At 42.3% G+C, this 23,848-nt stretch overlaps 1 protein-coding gene across 4 annotated transcripts in view; it reads left to right on the forward strand.

Moving 5' to 3' along the window:
• The first annotated feature begins 4,359 nt into the window (after positions 1-4,359).
• The window catches only part of ADGRG4 (adhesion G protein-coupled receptor G4), a 42,659-nt gene continuing 23,170 nt past the window's right edge, over positions 4,360-23,848 (forward strand). For 2 of the 4 annotated variants that reach the window (XM_077308389.1, XM_077308392.1), the window contains exons 1-7: positions 4,360-4,539; positions 7,634-7,738; positions 9,896-10,525; positions 15,108-15,173; positions 18,129-18,542; positions 20,352-20,446; positions 21,618-21,682. In XM_077308389.1, the coding sequence (XP_077164504.1) occupies positions 7,648-7,738; positions 9,896-10,525; positions 15,108-15,173; positions 18,129-18,542; positions 20,352-20,446; positions 21,618-21,682 (1,361 nt within the window). In that variant the 5' untranslated portion in view covers positions 4,360-4,539; positions 7,634-7,647. Of the gene's footprint in view, positions 4,540-6,330; positions 6,470-7,633; positions 7,739-9,895; positions 10,526-15,107; positions 15,174-18,128; positions 18,543-20,351; positions 20,447-21,617; positions 21,683-23,848 lie in introns of those variants that run through there. The other 2 variants (XM_077308391.1, XM_077308390.1) reach the window with 2 other exon arrangements.

Raw genomic sequence — 23,848 nt, forward strand, 5'->3', positions numbered from 1 at the left:
ACAATTGATATACAATCATAAACAATGGATATTCACGCCATTGGTCAGTTTGGGTTTAATGTCTGTGAAAGAACACTTGCATAATCTTATGGTTCGGGGTCACCACAACATGAGGAACTGTATTCAAGGGCCCCGGCATTAGGAAGGTTGAGAACCACTGCTATAGATGGAAAGAGCTGTAGGAAAACAAGTCAGTCATAAAAGGCAGAGAATGGAGAGTCACAACCATTTCCTATGTTTATTTAATCGATTCACTTGAATGCTAAACATCTCAATCAAATAAGAATATAGGAAGAGTCCTTTTAGATCAGTTCAAAGGTCCACTTGATTAGCAGGACATGAAGGTGGCAGCTATTCTGTACCTCCCAACTATTGGTACTAAGTGGCATACTAATCAAGGAAGTTCCATTTAGCTATCAATCACAAATACAACCATCCTCCACAGATCTAACATCTATTGGATTGTTCTTGTGATAGTGAAAGGTTTGAAAACTGATTGGCTGAGGCAGAATGGAGGCACACAATGTTTAGTTGCATGGGGAACTAAGCAGCTTCAAGTCCAGCTTCTCTGAGGGGAAGAATAATTGTAATTTTGGCTGGGTTTAAAATCCCCCTGAAGTCCTACTGTACCTGGTAAACCACCCCATTTTCTTGCCAAGAAAATTCTATGGAAAGTACGCCAACTATGGTATGGAGTGGTAGGCCCCCCAGGCCACGAAGTACTGAACAAGCCACTGGGGAAGGGCGACAGCTCTCTGCCAGAAACCTGGGCATTTATGGACACCTAGCTGCCGATGTGTGGCGAGCCTCTTGTGGCGCAGGGTGGTAAGGCAGCCAACATGTTGTCTGAAGATCTGACCATGAGGCTGGGAGTTTGATCAAGGTTCAAGGTTGACTCAGCCTTCCATCCTTTCGAGGTCGGTAAAATGAGTATCCAGCTTGCTGGGGGGTAAAACGGTAAAACGGGGAAGGGAATGGCAAACCACCCTGTATTGAGTCTGCCAAGAAAACGCTAGAGGGCATCACCCCAAGGGTCAGACATGACTCAGTGAAGGACCGTTTGTAATGCACTTGGGGTTGCCAACAGGTCTGGAGAAAAATGCCCTGTCCCTTTAACAGAATCCAAATGTGTGTAGGTGGGCAGTGGAAGCTTTTCATGGAATGGAGGGAAGTATTCTGTAAGTAACATCCTATTAAGTCTCTAAAAGGGGCAGGACATTTTTTGCCAGGTCTGTTAGCAACCAAACTCCAGATGAATCTCCCCCATGAAATGGGAGATTACCTGAAAGGCTCAGCTGTCATTTCAGTCTAGAACTCCAGAGCCATTAGAGCTTGGCACTTTGGCATAAATGGGCTTCCTCTTTCCTTCTTCCTCCCCCCCCCCCCGCCCCCTGATACTATAGGAAAGGCATGACCATTCCCAACTGCATGTAATTCTAGGAGTGGGGGGTAGTGGCAGGTGGAGGGCTAGAAGTGGAGGACTAAGAACTCTTTTACAAGTACCCTTTCCTGCTCTGAATTTACCTGCTTGAGATTACTCTCTAAATTCATTACAGGTAGATAATTTCTGTTCACAGTTGCACATAAGTCCTTGGAAAGTTAAAATGTGGATGCAAATCAACCTTCATGGAAAGTTTTAAGGATTTTAAAAGCCTAAACCATTGATGGTTTTCAATTGACCTGGAGAAAAATGGCCTGTCCTTTTAGCAGAAGCTTAGTGGGATCTTATTTAGAAGATGTTGTTATTTATCTCCATGCTATGAAAGCTTCAGATGCCCATTTCCACACATCAGGTGTGCACACAGGAAAGGACAACGTGCATATACATACATACAACTGCTTCATAACAAGTCAGAACACTGATCTATCAGGATCAGTATAATGTCTAGCTCTCAATTCTCCAGGGCCTCAGGTAGAAATCTTTCACTCCTTGATCCTGGTAATTCTAGAGAGTTATCCTGAGAACGTCTATTTACCATCGAAACTCAGCTGCTCTGTGAGAGGGCATGGGGGATCCTCAAAACCTGGAGTGGAAACTGCTTTAACAGCCACATGGCATATAGAATTGAGCAAACCCCATTCCCCCTTGCATTGATGACTATGCCACATTGACCAAGGGCTCTTCTTTTGGAACTTCAGTCTGCCATTTAATTTTTAAAGATACAGGAGCCCAGTTAGGCGGAAAATACATGGCAACCTCTAAAAGACAGTCAATAAAGTCGTTTCCCCCTTTATGGCAGTGCTCATCTCCCCCTCTCCCTCCTTTATTTACACTAATCTAATCTTTGTAACTGCTCTACAGAGATTAAATTTTATGATCTAATATGTTACTTATCACTGGTATTTCCAGGGTAGTTAAATGCTGTAAAGGTTAATGAACAGAGGTCAGGACTTTCTGAGTTAATTTTATAGAATTAAACAGTTCATACTCTTGCTGAAGCCTCTGCTTTCATTTAGAGTCAAAGATTTAAAGCTTTCCTATGGCTCTTGTGAATAGGGGAGTGGGCTCCAGTGATTAGTGTCAGCAGCCATCCAAATATCTGGGAAAGGCCACATAACCCCTGGGGAGCTCTTGCATAACTCTGCTCTAGTGGTTGATTTGAAATCACTTTATGACCGTTTACGCACTGGGAACTTCACTGCCCCAGCTCCAGTCCAGGAGCACAAATTGGGGGAGGATGAAGTGCACCAGGCCAAATGTTCCCCCACGTGGGTTAAGGAAGAGGTGGGGCAACCTGCCACAACTAAAACTCCAGCCTGCAGCCCGGGATGAAACCTCCAGTGCATAAACGGTCTATGTCTGGCATAAAAAACTGCAGTTTAAAACTTCAGGGAGCTATTTAGGACATATAGAAATGTACTATGGAATTTATCACTAGAGGGAGCAAAACCCTTGTGGAACAGACCTCCCTGCCCCACAATAAAGCAACAGGAACATACAAGCAAGGAAAATTAGAACACAAAAAGCTCATGAGCTGAACTATTGGGTGCTTCCAAATCCCAACCAACAGATTTTCATCTCCAAACACCTCCACAATGTGAAATGATTTAAATTTTCTTGATCGTTCTGGGAAGAAGGATGAAAGCAAATGGTACTATTGGTAAAACCCAGACAGAGATCTCTGCAAGCAGATATTTGCAAAGATTTTATCATATTTGTATAAAGAATGTTAATCCCCAGGGTCTCAGTTAAAGGAGCTGAGGTAGCCATTGTTCGGGGGGGGGGGGCTCTTTGCCTGAGCATCTGGGGGACCTGTTTTACTGGTTGCAGGAGCCATGTTTTGGTGGTGTCATACTTGCTGACATCTCCAGTTCCTGACATCTCCAGTTACAGGAACTCTGATAGTAGTTCTGGAAGGTGTGAAGGAATGAACGTTTTCTACTGGAAAGCTTGGACAGCCGCAGTGAATCAGTGTAGAGAGTAATGAATTAAGCAGATTGACTGTCTGATTCTGTAATTCATACTGAATACCTTATTTTGGAAGTTAATGGGTACAACAGACCTCCCTTCCTCACCACCAATTCTGGGAATCTTTCCCCCCCTCTATATAACAAAATAGAAACTGGAAAAAGTGCCATAAGATGCTGAGAAGACCTGCTAGGAAATTCAACAGCTCTCAAGTTAATACACGTTAGGACATGTTTTCTGAGTTATAGAAAGAGATCCTTGTTTTTCACTCTTCTTCAGTTCTTATAGTATTGGAAGCATTTAAACACTTACTTGGAAATTCCGAGGCAAAAATCTTGTAGTCTGAATATCCAAAGAAGAAGAGTTGGTTCTTATATGCTGCTTTTCTCTACCCAAAGGAGTCTCAAAGGCTAACAACCCCTTTCCCTTTCCTTTCCCCACAACAGACACCCTGTGAGGTGGGTGAGGCTGAGAGAGCCCTAATATTACTGCTTGGTCATAACAGCTTTATCAGCATTGTGACTAGCCCAAGGTCCCCCAGCTGGCTGCATGTGGGGGAGCACGGAATCAAACCTGGCTCGCCAGATTAGATGTCCACACTCCTAACCACTACACCAAACTGGCTTTCAAAGGATTGGATTGTTTGATCTATATGTGGACCTATCAAAATGTTTGATCTATATGTGGATATGCATTGATTATTTTGTGTCCTAATGTTTTCCCCAGTGCTATCAATATTGATTGCATTATTTGAGATACAAGGTTGGGATCAGATTTGTATTTTTAAAAATTCATAGACTACATTAAGCACTGCCCATAAAGCCAAGTCATAATGTGAGCTGTCAAAGAAAGAGCAACGCAAGATCAAGGGCAACAAATCACAGAGAGAAAGTCATAAAAGTCAGAAGGGAAGGGAAGCAGGGCTCATTTACTGCTCTGACATACCTCCAGGCAACTTTTAAGGAGAAGCACTGTAGAATGAGGAAGTCCTGTATGGGACAGCTGCACTCCAAAATCATCCTATCCGGATTATTTCTTCCCCTTTACATTGTATTGGACAGGGTAGAAAATAAAATGGAGTGGAACTGGCAACATTTGATCCCAGATCTTATTAGCAGCCTCCCCATCAGGTAAGCTTTTAATAAGCATCTTCTTTTAATTAAGTTACGGTTTTATAAAAAAAAAATCTTACGCGTTCTCCTATCAGCAGTACCTAATTACCACTATTAGAGATGTCCTCTGTAATTTTTGGGATGTTTCAGTTAATCTAAAATGTTGTATTTGATGAGGAGGATGTAGTAGAGGACTGATTCTTTAGAAACAGCCAAATTAAAAGTAAAATGTTGTATTTGATGAGGAGGATGTAGTAGAGGACTGATTCTTTAGAAACAGTCAAATTAAAAGTAAAATGTTGTATTTGATGAGGAGGATGTAGTAGAGGACTGATTCTTTAGAAACAGCCAAATTAAAAGTAAAATGTTGTATTTGATGAGGAGGATGTAGTAGAGGACTGATTCTTTAGAAACAGTCAAATTAAAAGTAAAATGTTGTATTTGATGAGGAGGATGTAGTAGAGGACTGATTCTTTAGAAACAGCCAAATTAAAAGTAAAATGTTGTATTTGATGAGGAGGATGTAGTAGAGGACTGATTCTTTAGAAACAGTCAAATTAAAAGTAAAATGTTGTATTTGATGAGGAGGATGTAGTAGAGGACTGATTCTTTAGAAACAGCCAAATTAAAAGTAAAATGTTGTATTTGATGAGGAGGATGTAGTAGAGGACTGATTCTTTAGAAACAGCCAAATTAAAAGTAAAATGTTGTATTTGATGAGGAGGATGTAGTAGAGGACTGATTCTTTAGAAACAGCCAAATTAAAATTAGCTGAAATAGGTTCCTATTAGCACTGTTTTATATATATTTCCCAAAATGTGTGCTTCACCTTTCTGCTCTCATAAGAAAATTTGAATCCAGTGGCACTTTTAAGACCAACAAAGATTTATTCAAAAACTCACGCCTTGAATAAATTTTTGTTGGGCATAAAGTTGCCATTGGACTCAAATTATGTTGTGCTACTTCAGACCAACACGGCTACCCACTTGAACCTGCTCTCATAAGGTCTACCAAAGCAGTTTCCCAGTCAAATCAGGGGGGGGGGGGAATCTTTCTAGCAAATGCGGTGAATCTGTAGATGAAGAAATGCTTGATATGTGCTTGTAGGAGAATGTGTATGGCAAAAGCACTTTCCTGCATATGTTGGGCTTCACAGAGCCCGTGTGATGCAGGGGTTAGAATCAGTCAAGGAATAACTCGTCAGCCAAATGACACAAAGAGAAGCTGAAAAAGCCAAGCTGATGATGCAAAGGTTCCATAATATTTATTAAGAATGTACCAGAGTCAAAATGAGTCCTGGATTATATTACTTGTTTTCAATATTGCAATTCGTCTTCTTCAGTCAATATTTGGGGATCAAACAGCAACCAATATCTACACTGGAACTGGAACCATTGTGTTCTTTGAAATTTATTTGATATAAATGTATTATTTCAAAAACACATTGTTTTATTTATTTTATTTATTTTTTGATTTATATACCACCGCTTTTCCTGAGAACCCGTGGCGGTTCACAGAATAAAATGTTAAAAAACAGTAAAACCCCATAAAACTCCCACTTACAATAAATAACAAATGGTGACAACTTCTAATCAATTGGTCCTCTCCCTCCTTGTTCAGCCAGAGGCCAAGTCTTCTTCCACTGGAGAGTGCAGATCTACTAAACCATTCGAAGGGGTCCTAGTTGGAATGCCGGGGTTCTGTCCTAGCTTCAACCATGTGCCTGGCAGAAGAGCTCCCTCTTTCAGGCCCTGTGGAAAGCTGACAAATCCGGCAGGGCCCTTAGCTCTCCCGAGAGCTCATTCCCCCAGGTTGGGGCCAGCACTGAAAAGGCCCTGGCCTGGGTTGAGGCCAGGCAAACATCCTGAGGGCCCGGGACAACTAGTAAATTCATACCCACAGAGTGAAGACCCGTGCAGGAGACATAAGCAACCAAGCAGTCCCGCAGGTAAGTAGGACCCAAGCTGCATATGGCCTTAAAGGTCAATACCAGGACCTTGAACTTTACCCAGAAACAGACTGGTAGCCAGTGCAGATGGCGAAGCACCAGCTGAATATGAGTCTTCCAAGGCTACCTTCATGACCTGTGCCTCCATTGATAGGGAAGCATGCCCAAGTTCCTGCCTCAGGCAAGATAGTGAGTTGCACTCCAGCCAGGGTGGGCAATCACGCTTCCTGATCTAGTCCCTTCCTACCTAGCCACAGGACCTCTATCTTAGAGGGGTTGTGTTTCAGGCAACTGTACTCTAACCATCCAGCTATGGCTTCCAATCATCTGGTGAATGTATCCAGGTGTGGAGTCTGTGTGGCGATCTATCAGAATATATAGCTTGGTGTCATCCACATACTGGTGACAACCCAGCCTGAAGCTCCGAATCAAGAGGACAAATAAAGGTGAGGCTGAACTCAACACTGGAGGCTGGACTCAGACCAGCTAGAGCCTCCTTCAGGCACAGATGAGAAAAGCAATCTGCAAGAGCCATCCTTATTAGGGATGGGTGGTATGAAGCCTCTGAATTGGCCAGGCCTAATATATAGAGCCTCTTGTGGCACAGAGTGGAAAGGCAGCCATCTGAAAGCTTTGCCCATGAGGCTGGGGGTTCAATCCCAGCAGCCGGCTCAAGGTTGACTCAGCCTTCCATCCTTCCGAGGTTGGTAAAATGAGTACCCAGCTTGCTGGGGGGTAAACGGTCATGACTGGGGAAGGCACTGGCAAACCACCCCATATTGAGTCTGCCATGAAAACGCTGGAGGGCGTCACCCCAAGGGTCAGACATGACTTGGTGCTTGCACAGGGGATACCTTTACCTTTTAATATATATTTATTTAGGACATTTAAAACTCGCTTTTCTTTTAAGGTGGACTCAGGCTGACTTCTAATGACCCTGTGGGCCATTAGGCATCAAAACCAAGAAGGGTCTGTAGGTTGGGTTCCGAGGGCCTCCAGATTGTGTGTTGAGTATGGACAGTCATATGCCTAACTTGGTCTTGCTGTTAAGAGATGCCATGAACATCCAACTCTAATTCCTTCTTAGAAGTCTTGTCTTATTTTCAGGGCATTTTTCATTTTCCTTACAGAGAGTACATTATGGAATTTCCTTCTGTCTTTCAGACCATGTTTAGAGAATGAGAAAACGAATGTCGAGTGCGTCTGGTAACTTTCCAGCCAAGATTCTTAGTGGCCTGCTAGTCATTGCTACTTCCTTTCTGCTTTCAGGTATAAACAACTCTGAGTTGAATTTGGGTGGGTGTGCCCTGTGAAAAGAAGGAAATTCATTTGTGTATGATCTATGCATGTAGGTGAATTTTAAAAGCTGTTCCTTTGACTTCCTATGGTGCATCCAGAAGCCATTCTTGTCCTGTTAGAATTAATTTTTAAGGATTAGTTCTGTGGGTTCAGGTTTTATTGTATTGGTTTTAGGGGATTGATTGATTTTATGTGACCCGGCTCAACCCTCCAGGGGGAGGCGGGATATAACTAACTAACTAACTAACTAACTAACTAACTAACTAACTAACTAACTAACTAACTAACTAACTAACTAACTAACTAACTAACTAACTAACTAACTAACTAACTAAATAAATAAATAAATAACAACAACAATGATAATAATGGATGTTAAACCTGGCAAGCATAAAAGCCCTACATTGTTGGGGAATAACAAGATGAGAAAAGTAGAATGCTAATTTATCAGATGGTGGAGAGATACCTAAAAAAAGTGAAGAGCACATTTTTCTAGCTGCTTCATTCAGCATTTGAAATTCAGTATCTAATATTCTGCGTTTTATAGTTTTATATATCGATGTTGCAAGTGCTAAGGCCAGTGAGTCCAAAGAGATGCCAAAGAGATGCCAAGCATTTGGATTTTTCTCTCAATATAATTAAATCAGTTGGAAGTCTGTAGTTCTGAGAGTGGTTCAGAGTCCCACAGTTCAGCTGTAGGTTCATGTTCTGGAATTCCACACTACCTAGGTGTGCATAAACCTGACTAGGGACAAGACTGTTGTGCACTGAGAGACCTCCTCTTAGGGCTGCCAGCTTCCAAGTGAGACACTAAACCCACACCAAACCATGAGCCAGTGCCCGTTACTGAACGGGCACTGAACGCAACGGGATTTACTACTAGTAATTTTATAAATTCTGTCATTATATCCTTTCCTATCTTAATGGTATTCAAGATGTAATTCCCTTCCGTTGTGAGTTTTGTTCATGTCAATAGCAGGCCCAGGCTAGTGGAAGGCACAATCTCAGTTTGCCCTCCCTTCAACATAATTACAGTTGGAGAGGAACCTGCACTGATGTCAAGATTAGGAAAAACAATAATGGAACTGGGTGATTTATGAGAATGCTAAACTTTGACGTTCAGTCATTTTCACTGAAGTCATAAAGGTTGCAACATTCTAAACAAAAGCAACTGCTTTTATCTACTCTGAGGTTTAGATTTAAAAAGTAACAACATTCCCTCATTAACCAATCTATCATTCAAGGCATATCTTCAAATGGAGTTAGAGTACCATGGGTTGTTTCCACAAATATTTGTTGTAACAGCAAACAATACTATTAGATTTACAGGCCTATAAAAAGAGACAGGGGATTTGGTGAGATGGTAATGAAGATACTTAAAGAAACAAGTTAGGAAAACAGCGCATTTCAGGCATTTTTTTAAAAGATTATTTTAATAAAAATAGTTTTCACCTTACGGTCAAAGATTGGTCCCCAAGGCAGATGGAATTATTATTTAAAATAACAATAACATTAAGTTGAAAAACAACCACTGATGAAAACTCACTTGAAAACGGTTATAATCTGGAGGCTGCTTTGGTTGTTCTATTAAAAGAACAGATAAGACATTTTTAGTTACATTTATTGTGGAATTGTTTATTATAGCCTAGGATAGGTTCTTTCTTCTGTTATTATACTCATTTCGAACCGTCCTTTTTTTTCGTGGTGTCACAAAATGTGTGGCAAGTTTCTAGCCCTTGTGGTTGTTTCTACCTGTACATTCAGTGGTGATGTCTCCTGGGCTTTTCTGAAGACCTAAGTAGTGGAAGAAGGCCAGGATTCATTCTTTGCCTGGGAGAAGAGATGCTGGGGGAGAAGTATCAGGGAACAAAACAATGGGCACAGCTGGGAAATCACTGCCCCCAAGATCTTGCCCAACCTGACTACCCTGTGTGTTGTAAATGTTGGAGGTCAAACCTTCTGCACCTAAAACATAGATTCCATCACAGGTCTATCACTCCCCCACAGGTGATGGTGTTTTTCTACATCCAGATGCTTGCTGTTCACAGGTCTTGCTTTCTGTTTGAAAGAAGATAGATTTTTTAAAAATGATACCCTTGTCTTTTTCTCTCTTGACACATGTAATAGAAAACAAGTCTCTGAAAGGGGAATACCTGACTTTACTAGGCCAATCAAATAAATATGCCTCCTTGGATAATCATGAGGTCTCAGAACTCTGTGTGTTTACTGTGTGCATCGATCTGAAGCTGAAGACAGATACGCATTTGAAATGGGCGGCTTTTTCCTATGATACCAGCAGCTCTTCCACAAAGGCTGAACAAGCTGAACTGGCCCTGCTTGGCACACCCAGTAATCTGCAAATACATCTTTTGGGAATTTCACTCCAGTTTGAAAACACATTATTTTCTGGTGAGTTGATTCGACTGTGCTGCATCTGGGACAACAAAACTGGCCTGCTTGAACTTTTCAGCAACGGAAATAAGATGAACAGTTTGACTCTTACTAATACCACTCATAAGTGCCTGAAACCTAATGGGACTTTGGTGATGGGGCATTTGCACAAGAATCAGAATGGTGCAATCATCATACTCTCAGACTGGAGCTTTGTTGGCATTCTGCACTATTTCCAAATGTGGGATCATGTCAGAGATCAGCATCAGATGACAGAGTGCTTCCTGGGGAACATCATTAGCTGGCAAGGTGATTACTGGTTCCTTAGCGATGGCATTACTGCTTCGGCCCTTCATTTTCACTGTGGTAAGTGTCATACAACAGGTAGAGCCAGCAAACACAGTTCCTCTATCTTGTTTCATTGCCATTTTTGAACAACAAATGCCAGAGGATATTCCCTTTGGGCCCTGCCCTGCATAGCCCAGGCTAGCTTGAACTCATCAGATTTTGAAACTTAGCAGGGTCAGCCTTGGTTACTGTTTGGATGGGAAACCATCAAGGGTTATGATGTAGACACAGACAGTGGCAAACCACCTCTGAACATCTCTTGCCTTGAAAACCCTAGGAAATCACCATAAATCAAGCACAGCTTGATGGCACGTTCCACTGCCACCATTCCCTTAGGCATTCCCCATCTCAAATCTTTTTTTCGAACTATAAAACAATAGACCCCATGAACGGGGTCTATTTAAAATGGTGCTCCCCACCCACCCACCGGTTCGCACCCTGGTACCGGGCCACGGAGGCCTCAGTATTGGGCCATGGCGGGGGGAGGGGGGAGGCACGGGCGCCTGCACGCCAGCAAGCGCACCTCCCCACTCCCCCCTGCAGCACATGCTCGCTGCGCTGGGAGTGATCGGCCGCCTCCTGGCTCAGCAAGCACCATGCCGCGGGGGGGGGGGGGCAGGGAGGGCCCGCCTGCTGGTTTGCCTGGGGGTGAAAGTGGGGACGAAGAAGCTCAGAGAAAAAACAGTGCTGGTCAGCAGCCAAAGCAATTGAAAATCTCCCTGTGAAGAAGGTGGGAATTCTATAGCCTGAAGGAAGCATCTTAAAAAGCTGTACCATGAGTATGTGCTGTACATTGTCCTATCCTACCTCCTTTTCTGTTTGTTACAACCATGACAAAGGAACTGTAGCTGTAGGCTAAATTGATTTGTGACCCTGTACAGATAAGAGGTGAGAAATCTATACCAGAGTATATAAAAAGTTCTGTACACTGTGCACTTCCTTCTGGTTTTTTTATAACTCTTCCTGATGAGCCAAAATTTATGAACAACCTATGGTTATGTGGTAATGTTAACATATAATAAGGAATAAAAATCAGACATGAGAAGTAGGAAGAAGTTGATTTATGAGCCTTTTTGTGCAGTCAACTGATGAAGTGTCCATAAAGTGCCCTTTTAAGCTTCATATTGACAGGTTCTGAAGACTGACCTGTACATTCAGGACAAAACTTCCTGTTAATTGGAAACTAGCCTATCAGGGACAATGGCTCTAGCCTGCCATTTTGCCTTATGTGTGCTTGTTTTTCTATAGATAGGAATTCTGCATTAGAGTTTTTAAAAGCATTTTATTTAAAATCTAAACAGAGCCAACTTTATAAGCCTGAGACCAAAGACCCCTAATAGGACCCCTTCCCCTTCCCCGTGGGCTCTTCCAGATGTCCTAATTCCTAGATCCTGGTAGATGCCAGCCCCTGACACTAAGCCTGATTTTAAGGATGGAGAAAAAACTAATTAAAATAAGGATTCAACTATGCAACACCACATCTGTTCAAGAAAGGCTGTAAAGGCAGCTCTTCTGAATGGGTTGACTGGTTAATTGCCTTACTACCTCCTCACTTTTCTTTTCCTGACACTTTACAGAAGCCTCATTGCAACTGCTAGGATTCCTGGAGACACATTTTTTTGTTCACAGGGGTGATCAACCTGTGGTCCTCCAGATGTCCATGGACCACAATTCCCATGAGCCCCTGCTAGCAAACGCTGGCAGGGGCTCATGGGAGTTGTAGTCCATGGACATCTGGAGGACCACAGGTTGACTACCCCTGCACTACATTACTTTTTTTTCAAGGTGGTAAATATACCAAGAAACTTTGTACTGGTTGAGGACCATTTCAACAGTAAACTGAACTGAACTAACAAGAAACTCTCAATAACATTCACCCGCCCCCATTCACTTCCCCAACACAGATCATCAAAGAGAAAACAAAGTAAAACTTGCAGACATTCCAGCAGTTCAGAGTAGAAATTAAGGGGGGAAGGGGAGAGGAGACAATGGAGAAGGGAGGAGAGAGGCGGCAAGGGAGTGGCGGGCTATAAATCTAGTAGTAGTAGTAGTAGTAGTAGTAGTAGTAGTAGTAGTAGTAGTAGTAGTAGTAGTAGTAGTAGTAGTAATAATAATGTGCTTCCAGCTAAACAAGGAGTGGAGATTTATAATTTCTCTAAGAAATACAGGAAATCTTCTCCGATGGAAGTGAAGATTTCGGGAGTTTCTTGTCTGTTGTATGTGATTTTCTCTGTTCTATAGATACCCTGCATATCATTGGCCCAATCATTCACAGATGGAAGAATACAAGATTTCTAGGCCTAGTCTGCACGCAAGAGATAATGCACTTTCAATGCACTTTAGAAGTAGATTTTCCTGTTCTGCACAGGAAAATCCAGCCGCGAAAGCACATTGAAAGTGCATTATCTATTGTATGCAGACTAGGCCCTAGTGATGCAAGATAATTCACTTGAAAACTAAGGTTGCCCTTTGAATTAATAGCAATTGAAGTCTAGGAAGTGCCCATACAGATGGTATATAGCCTAGGGTTATATTTTTAGTTATGAGACATGATTTGGTAGATAATGTAAAATTAGTCTGAGATATGACATCTTGCCAGAAATGTGTGACTTTGAGGCATTCCCAGGGCATATGGGCCAGATTAACTCTGGGGGCCATTTCGCACGGCTTCAAAGTAGCAGAATGGTTGCTATTTGGAAACGCTACTAATTTGACATAACCCACGACGTCGTAGACAATCTGCAACAATCCTGAAACCAATCAGCAAAAAGCGCTTCGTTGTGGCGCTTTCAGGGGAATCCAGAAAAGTGGATTCACCCTCCGGATAGCGATACACTCCTGCAACCAATCTGCAACAGTAGCGCTAAAGATCTGTGCGTTACCATTGTTGCTGGTTCTTCAAAGTCCCTCCCCCTGGCTCTCTCCTCCAAACTTCCGGCGAAGCGATCGCCATTTTTTTTTCTCCGAGCGAGCGGGGATAAACGCACCGGCGAGCCTCTTTCTGTTTAGAGGCTTCCCTGGCTTCAGTCCTTCACCTTTAGTCACTAAGCACAAACAACTGAAAAGCCCGTTTGCTGAAATAAAGTCCCTTTATTTTTTACAAATAAATTCAGCCGAAAATCGTGCCCGTGAGAGGGGGGGGGGATTTTTTTTTTTATCACTCGAGGCAGCGTGCAAATGATCATACAATCAAACGACAGCTCACATTAGGCAGCTGGATGGGTCTCTCCGTAGCAACGAATCTACCTAGATTCATTGCTATGGGTCGTTTTTTTTTTTTAAAAACCTTTCTTAAAGGGAAAGGGGCTGTTTGGGAGCATGCTAACGGCTGCCCATTGGCTGCTTGACGGCCAGGGGCGGGACGAGCTTGGCAATAGCGCTTCCTTTCTAGCGATTTCTGCCGAGACCGGAAGCCTGTGGGAAACGCTAAAAAACGCAACTGATTCCACTACAAAGGCAGGTATGCATAATGACGAATTCCACTATTTTAAATGGCGATTTTTCATTCCGCAAACAATTTGCAACAAAGATCCCTGTGCGAAAAGGCCCTGGGTCTTTGGCTGTGTCAGCAAGTATCCCTCTCAGCAAGATCTAGGTGGCTAAATCTAGGGGAATACTCATGAAAGAGGTTGTTTTTTTTAAAAAAAAAATAAGCCTTCGATGTAAATCCAGGATAGCTGATTTAATGGATTTAAGTATATTTTGCTATTTAGACAACTGGAGTGTTCAGGTTCAGGTTCCATTGAGAATGGGTGGGATCTAGCTTGTGAAACACATTTTATGTTGTCAGATTTAAGGCTTTTCTGCATTTAGAAGAAGAGTTGGTCCTTATATGCTGCTTTTCTCTACCCGATGGAGGCTCAAAGCGGCTTACATTCTCCTTCCCTTTCCTCTCCCCACAACAGACACCCTGTGAGGTAGGTGAAGCTGAGACAGCCCTGAAATTACTGTTCAGTTAGAACACCTTTATCAGTGCTGTGGCGAGCCCAAGGTCACCCAGCTGGCTGCATGTGGGGGAGTAAAAAATCCAGCTCGCCAGATTAGAAGTCCGCACTCCTACCCAGTACATCAAGCTGGAGGGGGTCCCATCTGCTTAGATTTATTTTTGCATACATGTTTGTGCTTTTAGTTCCCCTGCCCCCACTTTTGAGTCCACTTTTACACTGATATTTTTCTGGAAGCCAATTTTGAGTGGTCTTTCCCCTCATATGTAATGTTTCTGCTGGTTTCCTTTGTCCTGCCCAATCCCACCCACCTTCTGCACATTTTAAAATAATGATTTGACTATTGTTATTGACAAACCACTCTCCCACAGAGATTGTGTTTTCTTAAAGCTCTAAAATATTGATATAAGCGTGCACAAAAATTTAAAAGGGTTGTGGTGCTATGATGAAATTGATGATGACAACTGCCCCCTCCCTTGAAAATCCTGATTATTTAAAGCATGTGTTGAAGAAAATAAACTGACTCCATAATTATGAACATGCAGAGGGAAGACAGATGTGCGGAAGAACCATACCCAAATACTTGTAGATTGACTGCCAACGAAATCAAGTGTAAACTGGGTGTGTTGAAAAGCCCTTATTCTCTTTTTCAACAGGTAATGGGGAACTGATTTCTACCGTTCAGCCAACTAAAACTACAGCACGCAATCCTACTGTTTCAGGTATGCCACTGCTTGAAAATTTAGGAATGTATATTGTTGCTTTCTCAAGTATTTACAGCATATGTTTCTGCAGTTTTAATGGAAGAATGTACTGATTAGCATCTTGGATATTGCCTAGGTTCAAAATCTCATTCAGCCATGGTGCTCTGTGTGGTATCGAAATTAACATTTGAACTCAGGCCTGCAGTCAGAAATTTTATAGCAAAGGGGCATGAATACAATGAGACATGTGGGGAAGGTGGCCTGGTCTGCATTATCCCAAACCTAAGACTCATTGGGAAGATTATGATGATGTCATGGATGGGAATTAGTGATGTCATGGGGTAACTGTTGGTTCTGTAGTTCTGCCAAGGATTAAGCTTGGTGGGAAAATCTATTGTGGAGCTTTTGTATATGTTAGGATTGTGTCAGGGATCAGGACAAGCCCTATTAGTAAAGTCTGTGATAAAGGAACGTCCAGGATTTCAAGGCAGGTGAAAATTCAAAGAGTAGCTTTATTAAACAGACAGTACGGAATACAGATGTGCGCCAAGACCCATTGAGCAAAGGTCTTCTTGACAGATACAAAGGCACAATAGACTGAAGTAATGACAGACACAAGGCTTGCTTCTCTCTCTGTGCTAGCTTGCTCTGAAGAAGCTTGGTCTGAAGCTTGCTTGCCTTCTCGAGCAGGCTAGCCTTTTATTTTATTTTCAGCCCAGGAAAGCAGAATTTGCAATATACATTTTAGTCATGAAAGTTTACAGAAGATTTTGGTTGTATACATATTACATTGTTTTCAGAGTGCAAGACATGGCTTAATCTTCACCCAGGAAGGTTTCTTGAGATTAGCTATTTACAGAAATCCCGTCTTTCTGATGATTATACAGAGACCAGAGACTGACCTTTCCTGACCCTGCCCCAACCTGGGTAAACCCAACAGCTAGGAGCAGAGACAAGATTAGACAAATCCATGCAATAGACATTAGGTGATTCTTATAGAGGTGACTCCATAGAGGAGGGGGGCTAAGGTTTAGGCGGGAGAGCAAGAGATACCAAGAGGTGCAAGGTTTCCCAGCCAAGCCAGATGGCTCCGCTTTGATCCTAACAGTTACATTTCTGTTTCGTCTCCACCAGCCCAACAAGGTTGTTGGAATCAGAGAGATAGTGGGGACCCGCAGGGAACTTCAGTGGAATGCAGGGGAGGCTAGGAACCAGGAAAGGATTTATAGTTTTATTATGCTTGGCCTCGGGAAGACCACAGTAAGGGAGGGGGCATGAATCGGGGTTCATGACAGGTTGGTTGTGGGTTTCTTTGGTTCAATTTTGATTCTTGTACCATAATGCTGGGGTCACAATAAAGAGCTGAAATGAACTCCCAGTGTCCTCGGTGGGTTATGCATGTAAGGATTATGCATGTAAAGGTTTTAAATCATCATTTTTTAAAATGGTCATGTTTTTCTGCAAAGATTATGCATTTGAAAGACAGACTTATGAGGGCAAATGGGGGGAGGGGATTCCTCCATTATGCTAGACGCTCATTGACAGGCTATTGTCAGCTGCAATGTCACATGACCACCACTCTGGCACATGCTACTGGCAGGGCCTTATTTGAATTATATTTCATGGACATGGAAACCTCAACATGAAATTTCCATGGGGGCAAACAGTCTTTTGAAAACACTACAACCTTTCCCTCTCAGAGGTATGCTGTTCCTCATACAGAGTGGATTGAAAAGCTTGCAAATGCTTCAGAGGGAATTAATAATTTCTGCTGGTGTAATGTTATCATAGCAGAGGTGAGAGAGGGTCTGTGCCAAACAAGGGGCGGCTCAAGCTCCCATTGGTGGACTAGAGGCTGACCATTTCCTCCATTGGTGTATGGTGACACAGGGGAAGAGATAAAAACATGCTAGCATTTATGCATGCAAAAACAGACGTTTTCATGACCATTGTAAAAGAAAAGTAATTTTAAAGCTAGTTTTAAATACTGCACTAAAAGGATGCAGTGGCTGCTATGAGGCAGGAATGCTGTGCGTAATCAAAAATACTACGGTGGCTTTTCTGTGGTGAAACCAGCTTCACATACAGGAGTACAGAAATATAACCAGCAACATCTTTTTGGGCAGACTTTTTGCAAGGTTTCCTGCTAAGCCCAGCTCTGTATGGGAAGCATCAAAGTAAACCTCCTGTGGGGAAAACAGCTAAAGAAAGGTTTCATTTGGGAAAAGGATGGACAGAATTGGGCTCCCCTTCTCTATTTAATATCGCATTAACATTACCTGGGGGTGAATCTTTCATCTCCAGTTGGGTAGTGACACCAAGTGGGTAAAATCTGCTGATATTATATCAGAACTGTGTACATTCCTTTCTTTTTTGTATCCCAATCAATCACCATTGCATACGGAGCTGGTGTAGAATGCAGTTTAGAGGCTAAGGGAATGAGTTGCGATCTAGCTTCAATTATAAACCAACTAGTTTTATTAGTCCTGTAATTCCCTCTAATCCCAGACCCCTGGGGATAACAGAACTAAGAATTATTGTAATAACTCTTCTCTGCCTCTCTCCTCTCAGCTTTGCACTGGTTTGCTAAATAGGGTTGCCAGTTCTGGGTTGAGAAATCCCTATAGATTTGGGCGGAGCCTGAAGAGGGTAGGTTTGGGGAAGGGAGGGGCTTAAATGGGGGTATAATACCAGAGAGTCAACTTTCTTCAGGTGAACTGATATCTATTGCCTGGAGTTCCAGTCATTACCTGGAAATTTGCAACCCTATTGCTAAAACATGATCACTTCAAATCAAGGTGAGGTGGATAGTGTTTGTTTCTTATTTCTACTGTATAGTCTTGCAAGAAACCGGGCATTTGTGAGGATCAATGAGATCTGAAATTGTACAATACATTTGATGCTGAAAATGAATAACATAGATTCAATACATTTAAGAATTTTCAGATCCTACTATAAATGTTACACCTGCAGGTACTAGTAAAGATCCTACTGAAGAAACCACTATGTTTACTCCAGGATCATATGGGATAACAACATCAAAACACCTAACAACAGAGATCCCTTCAACCTCTTACTCTGATGTAGTTACAATGATACCTCTCTCTTCTTTTCCTGATGGGACTACAACAAAATCCACTGGGACTGTATTGACTTCTCAGTATGATAGGACAACGTCTGAAAAAAGCCGGACTGTGTCCGCATCCAGCTCTAGCCAGGCCACAACCATTTCCAGTAATCGTTTGTCCACTCCACAGCCTACTCCTCACTTTACCAACACAAAGCCTTTGGCAGAAACTTCTAAAGTGACACCAACTACATCTACAGATATAAAGACCACAGTGTGGCTTTCCAACCCTTCACCTACAATGGTTTTTCCAGTTTCAGGTAATAACCTTGGTTTCAATTATAATGTAAATGTTTTTGCTATAGTTATATTTTATTTAAATTTGCAAATTAGGAGCGAAGTTATTGATGTTACCCAACCTACATTGGAACCAAATATTGACCTGTGCAGATTTCAAGACAAATGCAATAGTGAGATTCTATTTTTCTAAGGGAGGTCAAAACCTCCCTGCCGCTATTAAGATTTTTCAAACTATGCTGATTCCAAAACATTTCTATGGTATACCAGTATGGGGTATAGACCTCCTTGCAGGAGTAGAGAGGCTGCAATACGCTTTCCTTCGTGCATTATTAGGCCTCCTCAAATGCATCTCTGCCCTCACAATATACCTGGAGACCGGTGTCACCCAACTGGCCTCTCTAGCCTCGCTCCGTATTTTTCAAATACTGGCTCTGCCTGAACTTTAGAGCCCAAGCTGGGAGCCTAGTCTACCTTATGCTATCTGATAAGTTTCTATCACCCTGGTTTGTGAAGATTAACACCAAACTAAAGTCTATAGGCCTGTCTATTGAGCTCTTGGAAAACCTTGAGGAGAACCAAGCATACAATATCATCAGGCAACGAATTCTGGATATTGACCATCAGAACACTATCAATGGAGCACACAGAACATGCTCTCCCATCTTTTTTGGAATCTATCCCCCAGTAAGAAGGATCCCGGAGTACTTTACATATTTAAATCACCTTCCCTGAAGCGATTTTTTATGCTAGCAAGGCTAAACCTCCTACCCACAGCAGTAACTAAAGGTCAATACGTTAAAATCTGATATGCCAACAGACTCTGCCCATGTCCTGCAAAGAAACCTGAGTCAGTGGAACACATTCTGCTCTTTTGTGAGCAACACAACCATCTCAGAGAACGGTATATATACCCTCTCATGGGGGCGAGCAAGATTCATGGTCCTGCAACAGTAGTGCACTTTCTTTTACTGGATCATAACCCTCAAGTAACCGAAGGCATTCAAAATTCCTCCATGGGATTTTCTCCAAGTGATCTGGGATCTGAATTGACTTATCTTTTATATAGATGTTTCGTTTTGATTATGCCAATAAAGGTATTTGAATTTTGAAAATTTTGTCAGAGTTTGTGCAATAAAATATTTTAAAACCCTAAGGTAAAGGTAAAGGTATCCCCTGTAAAACCCTAAGCTAAAGGTAAAGGTATCCCCTGTGCAAGCACCGAGTCATGTCTGACCCTTGGGGTGACGCCCTCTAGCGTTTTCATGGCAGACTCAATACGGGGTGGTTTGCCAGTGCCTTCCCTAGTCATTACCATTTACCCCCCAGCAAGCTGGGTACTCATTTTACCAACCTCGGAAGGATGGAAGGCTGAGTCAACCTTGAGCCGGCTGCTGGGATCGAACTCCCAGCCTCATGGGCAAAGCTTTCAGACGGCTGCCTTACCACTCTGCGCCACAAGAGGCTCTTTTTAAAACCCTACTTGGTATCAAATTAACAGATAGGAAAAAAGAGGTCCTTTAAATAGAACAGAAACTGCAAACTGGAAGTTGAAAGGTGTTTCCTTACCAGGAATGCAATCCGGTTTGGTACTAACGGTCCTGATGTGATGTCAAGAATCTAAGATCAGTTTCTCCCAATTTGTCATTTAGCCACCAAAAGCAGTCTTAGGAGTGGGCAGTAGGGATCACATGGTCATGGTCCTTCCATTCCTTTCCCTCAGTTGGAAATGGTTTCTATAAACTGCTTTAAGGCATGGTCAGGGGAAGAAAAGCACAGCTTCTTATAGTGTGCCTCTGAACTCCCCTTTCACAATTTTATTCTTGTTACAGTAAACTTTTACAACATCCAGATGAACTTTTCAGTGTCCAATAAACCTCTGAGGACATTTGATTACTATGATGTTAAGGAACTTTCTACAACCTGGGTAAGTTTCCTTCTTCTTGCATTCCTAAAGTTTACAGTTGGGCAAATATTAAAAGAACTTCCGCACAAGGAATATTTTGCAACATAGCCTCTGAATGGGAAGTGGCAGTAGCAGCAGCAAGGCCTCGCAGGGAAGTGTGTGTGTGTGGGGGGGGGGGGGGCAGCAGAGGCAGCGGCAACCACACTTCAGAAATGCTCATGGAGGAAGTGGGCCAAGGCGACTGGGGAAGGGTGAGTGGCAGGCAGGTAGACCAGTGGATGGGGGGAGGAGAGGGGCAGAATGGATGGGGGTTTGGCAGCTTGAGCAGTGAGACAGCCACAGTGGTGGGGGTTACTTAGGACGACTGAAGATAAAGATGGCAGTTGAACTACTGCAAGGGTGGGACTCTGCCCTGCTGTATTTGTGTGTGTGTATCTTGCATAGCAATGCATATGCATTGCCATGCATAGGTTTCAATTTAAAAAAATTCACACTCGGGGAAACTTTGGAGGCACACAAACCTCTGATTGGTTGTCTCCATTGATTGATAGGCTGAGCAGTGGTGACTAAAAGAGCATGTTGCTTTTGCTGGTGCCTTTTTCACTGCCAGTGAGGAGGGGGAAAGGCAAGACGCTGCAGCAGAGTGTAGAGGGGAGAAATGGCTGAATTTATTATCATGCAATCGTGGGTATGATTTTGGTCCATGCGATTTTGGTCCATGTTTGGAAGTGGTAAAAGAGCTCAGGGCCACTGGCACAATTGGAGAACAACAATGCAACCTTATATAAAAGTGGTTTAAGGTTAATAGGGATTATAGACACAAGCGCAGCAGTGGCCAGTTCATCTTCTGTCACCCCCCCCCCCCCAATATGGAAATCTGAATTGTGCAAATATCAAATGATGCAAATCTATAATAGCTACTTCACATATAGCACTTTTCCAATATTGATATTCTTCAAGGTAGGAAGTCACATACAATGCCTGCAAGCAGGCAGATGTAATCACATAGCCTGAAGTGTATGTGTGACCTCAGTTCCCAGGGAGAGTGTAAATTGAGTCAAACCTTGTTTCAAGGGTCTCTGCTAAATACATAATGATTCTTTTAACCATCTTACAGAGAGCCATTACTGTTAAACAGATTCTGGACAGGTTTTTGGCCAGTTTTCCAAACCTTTGCTTCTCTCTTTTGCAGTTTCAGGAGATATTCTTTAATTCTGAATTTATCGTTACAAACCATAACATCAAGTCTAACATGCAGTAAGTACCTGGCTGGGTATGAGAGATGGTTATGACAGTGCTGATGGAAAATTTAAATCAATCAAAATAGAAATCAGAAAAGGTGCAGATTGCTTTTTAAAATATGGACTGAAAGAGGATAGAAAGCCCAGTGCAGATAAGAAATCATATTCCAACACTCTAACCACTACACCACACTGATGGCCTTTTGTTAATTGCTGTTTTTCTTTCTTATTTCAAACTTGCCCCCTCAGCCTGTACCACTCTTAATTGGCCACTGGGGTGCCTCTCCCTGTTCTGTTTCTCCCACAGGGTTGCCGGATGAGGATGGCAACCCAATCACATTTACTCACAGCCTAATTTACTTCACAGGGTTGTTGTGAAAATAAGATGGAGTGAGGAGTGATATGAGGCACTTTGGGTTCCCTCTGGGGAAAAAGTCTAAAATTCTAATAGATAAATTGATTAATTAAATTAAAATAAAAAGGTATGATCTTCAGTTATTCCCTCTCAAACACTGTTTATGTCCAGGTTTTAGCTTTTTCTAAAGTCCAAGCCATCTCACCAAAGGCCTGATCTTGAATAAAAAAGGGGAGGATCATGAATGATATATGCCCTGTTCTTTTCATTATTCTCCTATTCCTTCTGTGCTTTTGCTCTTTATATTTTTTATAAGAAATTATATTTCTTATATTGATGAAAAGTGAACATCCCATATGAAGCGATGCAAACTAGAATGAGGGTATCATATTCCATTATAGTATCATTTGCATTTCACATATTTGATGTAAAATAATCATTTGCATCCCCCCCACCCCAATCCCTTAGTGTTCTTGGGTCTTGTAATTTAGAAATTCAGTTTCACAATTCTTTCTTGATTGGGTTTGAGGCAGAGGAAATTTCCATGGTAGCAGCAGAAAATGTACCATGGTAACCAGTTTGAGGTGATTAATGGAATACTTGTCTTGTACTTGCACATTGGGAAAGCATCAAACTGGACTGATAACAGCCGTCTCTAATAATGTTTCTAGCTGCCTCTCTACTAGGAGCTATTACTATTCGGTGTCCTGTCTTCCCAAAATATATTGCTGTCAATGCTGGACTCTAAGTTGCCAAACCAAAGACAGAGTGGAATCTAAAATCTGAGAAATATCAACGTAAAATGAATTGTTGGTTTTCATAGCTGGAGTCAAGTAGTTGTTGTGGGTGGCTGTGGTCTTGTAGTTTTAGTCCATGACATTTCAGCATTAGTCCCTTGACTAATGGATTTTCTAGTGAACTCCACCCGTACACAGGAAACACTTCCAAATGGATTTGCTAATGAACTCTACCCATACACAAAAAAACACTTCCTAGAGACTCATGGATAAAACAGGAATATGATACATTACCCTCCCCCCCAGAAATGAAATGCCTAGCAACTGTGAGTGGTTTGGAAATGTGGAGTTTGGAGGCCAAGTTGTTTGAGGAAAGATTGAGGGAGCTTGGTCTATTTAGTCTGGAGAGAAGACAACTAAGAGGTGATATGATAACCATCTTCAAATATTTGAAGAAGTTCCGGAAGAAGTTCCTGACAGTTACAGCGGTTCCTCAGTGGAACAGGCTTCCTTGGGAGATGGTGGATTCTTCTACTTTGGAAGTTTTTAAGCAGAGGCTAAATAGTTATTTGACTGAAATGCTGATTTTATGAATTTAGGCAGATTGTGAGTGGGCGGGCAGGGAGAAATGTGCCAGTGCTTGTCTCTTGTTGCCCTTCCTTGAATACCTAGGGAATTGCTGATCGCCACTGTGGGATGGTAGATGAATTTCCTCCAGGCCAGGCTGGATTCTGGAGATTTTTGATGTGTGTTTGTGTGGGATCACTTGGGCATGAAATTGAGGTCACTGTGGGTATGCAATTAGTTGTGAGTTCCTGCATTGTGCATGGGGTTGGACTAGATGACTCTGGAGATCCCTTCTGACTCTGATTCTATGATGCTATTTACACACTCCACACTTTGCCACATAGAGATTCCCATCTTGCCATGCCCTACCTCTGAAGATGATAGCCACAGTACTAGCAAAACATCAGGGATTAAAACTACCAGACCATGACCACACAACCCACAGCAACCAAAGGAATGAAAACTCGTTTTTTTTCCTTTTCCTTTTTTCCTCATGTGCATAAATATTTTGAAGTACTGTTGT

Source organism: Paroedura picta, chromosome 13 (assembly GCF_049243985.1).
Source record: "Paroedura picta isolate Pp20150507F chromosome 13, Ppicta_v3.0, whole genome shotgun sequence".
NCBI classification, from domain to species: Eukaryota; Metazoa; Chordata; class Lepidosauria; order Squamata; family Gekkonidae; genus Paroedura; species Paroedura picta.